Below are 9102 nucleotides of genomic sequence, written 5' to 3'. Positions count from 1 at the left end.
GAGGAGGTTCTCTTTCCAAGCCCGGGCATTCTCCTGTCTAATGGAGACTGCAGACGGATGCATGGACACACGTGCACGCTGACCGAAGCACTCACACACACACACACACACACACACGTGGACCCGCCGACACACACGCGCGCTCTGCAGCAGCCTGATAAGCCGAACGCCTCACCAATTGGCCCCAGCAAATGTCAAGCTGAAGCCATCTCGGTGCGCTGATAGGGAGTGGGTGGGAGTGAATGAATCAAAAACATTTCCCTCAGTTACGTTTGCACACGCCGGAGATACCTTAAATTAAAACAAGTCTGCAATAGAGACATAATCTTTCAAATCCCTCTACTTAGACGCGATGAAAAAAACGGCAAAGCAGAACATTTCAAATCATCTCCTCAGCCGCGTCCAAGAGACGAAGCTTACGTCAACAAAAAGCGGCTTATAGCACGTCTCAGGGGAATACTTATCTCCAAACCCTGGATCTGCTTAAAGTTTGGGGAGGACGTGAGATGAAGCGAGAGTCAAACGTTCAAACGCCTCGTTCGGCCTCGTGCTGTTTCATCAGGAATTAGCATCCAGCCCCCAGAGTGAGTGTCCTGTTGGGTGGGTTGTTCCGCTAAAGTCACCATCAAAAATAAAAAATAAAACACAGCAGAGGAGGAGGGGGTTTGTGTTGCTTACACAAGCACAATAGTTTGAGCGAGGATCACCCAGTTTTACAGGAATGAGGCAAAGATGGTGTCTGCCAAGAGAGTTTTTACACAGGCTTGTGTTTCTTTAGGGGGCTTATGCCTCTGATGCCAGTGAGACTCTGACCTTGATAAACGACTCCAAAAATAGGAAGACTCGTTTTATCTGAGCAGCATTACGTTATTTACTAACAGGATAGTTTGACAGAAGTTAATTATCTCGGCCAAGTTTAGGTTTTTGTATGTTTGCTTGTTTGTGAGCTAGATTACACAATAAAACCACCAAACCGATTTCCATAAAACTTGGTGGTCAGGAAGGAACCCCTTAAATTTTGGTGTGGATTCTGATCAGGGGGCAGATCCAGGAGTATTTCTCTTTTTCCCTTTAACATTGTGAGATAAGGTGTTTTGTTTGTTTTATTGTTCGTAGGATTCTGCAAAAACCACTGAACAAATTTCCTTGAAATTGTTTAAAGGGGTGGGACATGACTCAAAGAAGAACCCAGGAAATTTTGGTGTGGATCCCTATCAGGGGGTGGATCCAGGATTTTTTTTTCAATTTCGTTAACATTTTCATAGATTTCTCTGAGAATAATTCATGGTTCTTGAAAAAATCAGCGTGTATGGAATTTGGTGCAGATCCAAATAAAAATCGAAAGAATTAAAATGTGGTTTCACGAGGGGACTATAGGAAAAAAGGCACAAAAAACCTGCCTACCTATGAATTCAGGTGCATTTTTATTTCACTCCCATTTATTCATTTTGAAACAGCAAGGGCTGTTGATCCTTTTATCTTTATGGTCTCTAAGTTTTCTAAATAAAGTGAATAGGTTGCATCTAAAAGATTAAGAGTTTGCGTTTCTCCTTGAGGACTTCGGTAAAACTAGGCTACAGATGTTGCAGACGCCCGGGCAGCGTTCACTTTCAGTGGTTTCAGCAGTGAAAGCTGTTTCTCGCCGTCCCGAGGCGTTTGTCTTTGACGTCGTGACATGAAGTCTCTAATTTGACGATGTGCTCATACGTCCTGCAAGCAGAAAACAGTCTGTGCTAGTGTTCAGCTGCCCCCTGGCTCGGCTGACCTCTGCTTAGGCACGGACCCTCACTCTTAATTGTGTCTGGAGGAATTTCCTTGTCTTAAGACAGGCTCTGAGTTTAGACCAGAGGGCGTCTAACCACGAAGAGGAGCTGAACAAACAAGATGCTCTGACACAGCACAGCAAGGCGATCCAGTCTCTTGTCTCTTGAATCAAGTGTCACGCTGATTTACAGCTTACAACAAATTACTGGATTCAAGTGAGATTCAATCATTATGACAGGAAACAGTGAGCTGACATTCAGCTTTAGAAGCATCAGCGACTGAGTAATTGTTCATTTCGACATGGTCCCATATTTACATCTCTTCACACCCTCGAAACTCTTCTTCTTGAACTGTTAACTCTGCGTTTCAGACCATGTAAGAGACGGACCCTCCACGGCCCACGTCGAAGGCCAATTACGTCCGAAAGAATGTCATGAAATCAAAGTGAGCTCTTAAGAAAACACAGTACACATATTGGTTTTCACAGTTTAGGCCCGGAAGCCGTGTTCTTGTCTGTCACAGTCGCAGCGGAGCCTAATTCGCCCTGGATGACTTCTCGCTGCTGATCTGAGCTTTGTCATGATATGTTCTAACACCCGTTCCCCCTCTGACTTCCTGCCTCCGTATCTCAGCATCTTCACACACATCACAGGGATGAAAACACACATCTCTGCTTTGATTTTGAAACAAAATGATCTCCTGCTTCATTTGGCATTTACTCCAGCTGTATCCCCCACCTCCTCGCAGTGATCATCTCAGTGTTGATTGCTGCTCTCGTGTGTAACATTCGCACAACTGAAGGCTGGTTTCTCTGGAAAATGAAGCGACATTAACCAGTTGATCTGTGAGGAAATGCAAAAAGCCCATTTTTAATGAAAAGTCATGGCCATTAAGAGTAAAAGCAACAGCAACAGATGCTCTTTAAACCCACATTAGATATTGAAATGTTTGTTTTAAATCACTGCAGCTCGATTCGTCATTTGTTGAAACATACAGAACATTTGAACACATGTTGCATGCATGAATCAAATAAATAATCTAATTCTCAAATCAGCACACTGATAACATGACATGATATAATAGCACAACTATCTATCAACAGCTATATCGTTTAAATAGACACAATAAAATGCATGTGCACTGACACCACTTTGACTTTGTTCAGACGACAAGATATCATATCAGATTTACACGATTTATATGATGTTATTTTTCAGATCATCACACTGAGACACAACACATCCCGTGACACTGTCACTGCCATTCAACACAATCGTAATCTCATTGTGGCGTTTTCCATATTCGACAAACAAAAAATACCTCTACCTCAGTCTTTGAAGCACGACATCTTATCACACACACACAACGCAATCGCAACATAAATCTGAACAGCACATTTACAAACGCCGCCGCCGCCGTGACTGTTGGATCTCCAGACTGGGATGTGAAATGACAGCTCAAAAATGAGGTGAAGCATCGGCGCTGTCAGAACTGTTATGGCACCTCAGCATGACTCATGGCAGTGACTGACACCGTTACGTTGCTGGCGTCCGCTCTGAGCAGCAGCATGTAGGCACAACTGCGTACAACAGAACGTATGGATGAGGAGGTAGACAGTTACCGATAGCCACAGACACACAGCCTTGGTGTCAGTCCTGACCTTAAAAACGAGAAAAGAAAGAATCTGATCATGAATCAGTGGCTATGGGCAACATGAACCTCTCTGTGGGAGCCGAGTGAAAGTCAGGGACTGAGTGTTTTCTGGCTGTGACCTTTCACCTCTGAGCCCACGTCCTGTCCGGCCCTCAGTCGGCGTAGAGGATGAACCCTGAGAAGGTGCTATATTTGTTGCTGTTGCCACCGTGAGCTTTGCCACCGTCCAGTTTTATGAAAACCTCATCGCCTGCATCCAAATGAAGGATGACACTGTTGCTGGCATAGTCATAACTCTGGTCCTGGTCTTGAGCGATGGCACTGGCCCTGACCTGGAATATGAAACACACACACACACACACGCAACGAGAGAGGAAGGGAAGAAATTTAAATGATGAAATTCTGAAGTAACAGATTTACAATGAAGAGTTGTTAGAATTCATTCCTGTACCAACTGAAAACACATCAACGTATCAAGTCTCCTGAGGAAACTGGGCCTCACCTGATCCAGATTTTGCACCAAATTGCCCACATGCGTAAATATCAGTCCCCTAAATGTGCCAGATTTTTTTTTCCATCAAGATCCATGAATTATTCTCTGAGAAATCAAGGACAATTTAGAAAAATGCCTGATTTCGCAATGTCAAAGAAAGTGATAAAAGGAATTCTTCGATTCGACCCCAGACATTTAATGGGTTCTTTTCTCACCCATATCACATCCCTCCCCCAGGTTCCAAGAAATCTGTCCAGTAGTTTTTTGCGGAATCGTGCTTACAAACAAACGAATGGACCGAGGTGAGAGCAGAACCTCCTCGGTAGAGACAACAAGGCACAAAATGTTTAAGACTTTTGACCATGAGTGGACCATAAACTCTTCCTTCAAGAAAAGACGATTTTCGCAAAGTTAGTACAGAGTTGGAGGCTTTGACTTTGTCTAAGTGTGTCCCCTGTGGTGAATATCTTGTTTTTCCTCTCATGACTCAACTGAAAGGGTCAGGCTTGAGTCAGTCTGCCTCTGAGGAAGGAGGGCAGTGCATCCTATCTCTTCGCCTTATGTCCGACCCCTCACTTCCACATGTCCCCGGGCGGAGCGGACGGAAATGCCACGTTTTACCCGCACATGGGTGTCATCGTGTCAACACTGGATAATTACTGAGGGTGTTAGATGTGGAGCATAACACCCAAATCTCTTTTTGCATGTCTGTATAAAAAGCCAAACCGTGGGAAGTTTGCCGTGTATGTACAGTTCACCGCTGACGGACATATCCCCCTCTAAGCCTCGGCTAATGTGTAATGAGCAGGGTTGCCAGGTTGGGTGTTCCGCTGCAACTTCACCAGACCGACCGTACAAGTAGTAATCCCTGCTTCAACGAGATTCCGGATTCAATCCAGAATGGCAACGTGGAGTTCTAATTAGCGCCGCTGGAGAATAAAAGTCGATGTGAGGAGGCCGTAGGGTCTGAGGGGAGCGGCTGAGCCACAGATGACAGCATGATGATGGATTTCTGAGACATGAGGACAATGCAGCCTTTAGTCTCTTCCCTCCTTGTATCCACCCACAGCTCCACCACAGCAACAGCATGTCACTACAAATTAAATGGCAGTAAAATGTATATATGTTGTAAATGTGACATATTGTGATTTTAACCAGGTATGTGCAGCATCTAGTGGCTAAAGTGTTTGAACGCTCCTTTGCTTTGGCTTTATATCCCAGGACTGTCTATTTATTATGCCAAGTTGCCGCCCCTGTCCATTTGTTTGTTGGCTGGTTTGTTTTCAGGCAAGATTACGTAAAAATGACTGTATGGATTTCCACAACATTTGGTCGAAGGTTGTGTTATGAGTCAGAGGGGAACCCATTCAATTTTCGTGCAGATGCAGCTCACAAAATCAGACATTGTTAGGTGACTGGTATTCATGAGAATGAAAATCAGGATCTATTGAATTAAATGTGGTTTCATAAGGGGACTCTAGACTATACTAGAGATATTCTAGTTTGTTGGTTTGTCAGCAGGATTACGCAAAAACTACCAAACAGATTTCCACAAAACATTCTCTGGCCAAGAAAGAACTTATTGCATTTTGGCACCGATGTGGATGAAGGGATCCAGGAATCTTTTTCCACTTTCTTTAACATTGCAAGATAGTGTGATTTTTCCCAGGGAATAATTTATAGATCTTGTTTAAAAGGAATTGTCATATTTAGGGATTTTATATCTATAAATTGTGATGTTTGGTGCAGCTTGATTGAAATCAAGTGTACTGTTGGGCCTTGTATCCACTCAAGTACTTTGTGTTTGAACGAAGGGTAAATTTAACTTGTTTGTGACAATGCAGGTAATTCAATCTGCTTTTATTTAGTCAGTTTGCATGTGCTTTTGAAAATGTTCCTCATTAAACACATTATACCACATTGGGATGTAATTGTGTTTGGTTACGTGGTAAATGTGTTGTAACTCTAAGCAATGTGTGTATTTCCATTTGTTGAACTGCTCAATGCTGCTCATGACAATAGGATCATCGTTGCTTTCAAAACCAAACTTTATCTGTTGGTGTTGCACAGTATTCACAGTGGCAGTGTCTGCTGAAGGGAGCAGACAGAGGCAGAGATTAAGAGCTGGGGGAGGCATCTTACAGAAGAACAATGTAGTCCCCCAACAGGTGAGTCATTGCGATTAAAATAACCAACTGCAGTTCTTTCACACGCTGTTAAACACTGTGTTTCTCATTTTCTTTGATTTAGGATAAAACTAAGCAGGTGTTATGGTCTGTTAATGCAATGCCATGTTTGTTATTGACGAAATCGACCTCAATTGTTGCCCATTTTCCTAAATTTGTTAGTGCAATCTTAACAATGTAAGGGAAAGGTTCATTTCCTTATGGTGATGTGTGTTTGTGGCAGTTTTGCACTATAACATCCAGGTGTTTGAGTTATTGTGTCCATCCCCTGCACCTTCTCTCGCCGTCCTCTCGAGATGTTTGCAGGAAAATGTCAAGATTACCATGGTGTTTGATCAGTGTCATCACCTGGGGCTTTTAAGACATTGCTAAATTATCCACGAAATATAGCAAATATCATGATTTGTTATTGGACGCCCGGGCCCGACAGGCTGTCTGATAATGTACACTCGCACATCATGGCTCCGTGAAGTTTGTTGTATTTCAAAGGGCACCAGCTTTGAACTAGCCACTACCTCGGGCTGTGTTTTGATGTGTGCAGAGTAGAGATAGCACCGCGGCTCCTTCCACTCTCTTCAACGTGTACATCACTGGATGTGTAATATGCACAGATACACAATCTGGCAGCGTGCCACTTTGCATTGTTATTATACTTGACTATAACACCAGACCAAGTCAGACCTAAATTCACTGCACACATGAATGCATGACTACTCAATTTAGACTGCCAGCACACGGGTTGCACTGTTCCCTGAGCAATTTGATGTGGGTTCATCCCAGTGTGTGATTCAGGGTTCAAAGCACATTATGTCAGTAACAAGATCATTTTGTACCATTTGTATTTTGAGAGAATGCTTTTTTCTATTTGTTAAATTCAACAATAAGGGTTGAGCATTAAGAAGTGTGAGAAAAGTGTAAGAAAGTTAAAGGTGTTACCCACCAGACCGTTCCTGATCAGGTCAGCCCACATGCTGGTGCCGTCTCCTCCCCTCATCAGCACATTGTAGATGAAAAAGTAGGTGCCAGGGATCTTACAGGTGAACTTTCCCGTCGCGCCCTCATAGTTACCTCCGATATTAGTCACCACGTCATCAAATCGCAGAATATCGTAACCTTCTTGAGGGTTTCGTAGTCCTGCGTAGAATGCTACCCGAGGTGAGGTGTTGTATGTGGTTGTGCTGACTGCCCCTTTGCCCCCTAAGCCTAAAATCCCCGTCCGTACTATGTCCACACCATCTCCCGGTGGTCCCTTAGGTCCTGGTGGACCTGGCTCTCCAGGTGGTCCTGGGGGTCCAGTCTTACCAGGACGTCCTGGTCTGCCTTGTGGGCCATTGCCGCTGTATGTAGGCAGTGGCGGGCCGATGCTGTGATCACTCAGATCTGCCTCGTCTCCCACCTGTAGGCCTGCGGTTGCTGTGTCTGTGCCCACGTGCACACCGGTGCCAGTCGTGCCCGTGGGGAAGGGGTCACAAACCATGCGGCAAGAACCCAACATCTCGTAGTGGCTCGCGCTGTCATCTGCACCACCTGTGCCAACGGAGCTGACCAGCACAGGGATGAGGACCACCAGAACCAGGACCAGCATGACCCCCACAGCAGCTGCCACCAGGGTCTTCCGCCCGATGCTCAGCCGGGGAAGGGGCTGCGCTGCCAGCGTGGAACTCTCTGGGGTAGAAATGGTGACTGTGGTAAGTGCGTCCACCTGGCAAAACGCAGAGTCTCCGGAGGTGGAGATGGTGCCCAGGGAAAGGCGGAATGAGTGTGTGAGTGAGTGACAGAGCGGTGTAGGAGTAAGAGAGAGGGAGCGGAGCAAGGGACCAAAGTGGTGAAAAGGAGAGAGAGATTGAGAGGGTGAGGAGAGAGAGTAAGTGGAGAGCAGCAGGGAGAGAGTAAGACAGCTTGAGAGAGAGGAAAAAAAAAGAAAAGAAGCGAGGGGAGGAGAGTGAGCAACATGCACTCAGTAACCATCTGAGTCAGGGCTGAGGAGGGCACTTTACTTTACTCACAGATGTGAGGAGCCAGGGGAGACAAAGCAGTGTGAGATATAGAATAGAGGGAGAACAAATCTTTATTTTATGATAATAAGATGATGAAGATAGAGACAAAGATCCCTGGTCCATCAAACTGTGACCTTTTCAAAATAAAGCAAACTTGTGTAGGGGCAATTCAAAAGTAAAAATATTTTTCACTGCAGCATTGGTCTTTAATTATCCAGCATGCCATCCTAGCCAGGAGATTATTGTTCTTGTTACTGTCTGTGTGTCTATTTGAGTGAGAACAAAATAACTCAACAATGCATCGACAGATTTTCACTTACTTCACACTTTCAACTTGGTGTGAAGATTACCTGGGTAGGTAACTGAAGACGATAAAGGTCAAAGGTCACGGTTAAGAAATACATACATATAAACATATACACATCAATCAAGTCCAATGCTGACTCTAGGTTTTAGCTCAGGTTTTGTCTCCACCAACCCTATGAAGAAATATCTGTCTCTTTTGCCGCTAAATTATACAAATACGTTCACCAGTTGGAGCTGGGCGGCAAGTGTTTTATTTCATATTAATTAGTCACAATGATTAACACAGCAATTTTCCCGATAGTTACTATGAAATATTATCAGTGCAGCTTTTAGTGTCACCATGAGAAATGACAGTGAGTGTGAATGTAGGCTCCTGGAGCCGCTGCTGTAATCATCATTAATTAAATCTGTGCTTTGCCTGACATGACACGTCAAACTGTCGACTTTGAAAAGCTGCGATTCAAATATTTCCTGCAACAACTTTGCCACAATAGTACATTCTTTTGTTTCTCCATATACGAGCTAGAATAGTGAAGGCAGAAAACTGGAGCCTGAACACCGAGCTCTCATTGGCCAAACAAGTGCTGCTGCTGATCTGCTCACAACACTGACTTCTTCTGGTTGATTATTTCAGTTTAACTGCTGCTGCCAAGCAATTATATTTTCATTGGTATTAACTGTTGATTACAATTCTTGAAGTGAG

General features: G+C 44.3%; 1 protein-coding gene across 1 annotated transcript; it reads right to left on the bottom strand.

Annotated features, from left to right (window-relative positions):
- Positions 1-2609: 2609 nt before the first annotated feature.
- Positions 2610-8076, bottom strand: LOC118100685 (C1q-related factor). Its single transcript, XM_035146015.2, has 2 exons — positions 7037-8076; positions 2610-3749 (listed from the first exon to the last, which is right to left on the bottom strand). Exons 1-2 carry the CDS (start codon positions 7679-7681, stop codon positions 3570-3572), a joined length of 825 nt encoding a protein of 274 aa, XP_035001906.2. The 5' UTR covers positions 7682-8076; the 3' UTR covers positions 2610-3569.
- Positions 8077-9102: the final 1026 nt, after the last annotated feature.

The sequence above is a fragment of the Hippoglossus stenolepis genome, chromosome 21 (assembly GCF_022539355.2).
Source record: "Hippoglossus stenolepis isolate QCI-W04-F060 chromosome 21, HSTE1.2, whole genome shotgun sequence".
NCBI lineage: Eukaryota > Metazoa > Chordata > Actinopteri > Pleuronectiformes > Pleuronectidae > Hippoglossus > Hippoglossus stenolepis.
The sequence above is the reverse complement of the archived record's forward strand: the minus strand, read 5'-3'. Positions and strand labels throughout refer to the sequence as shown.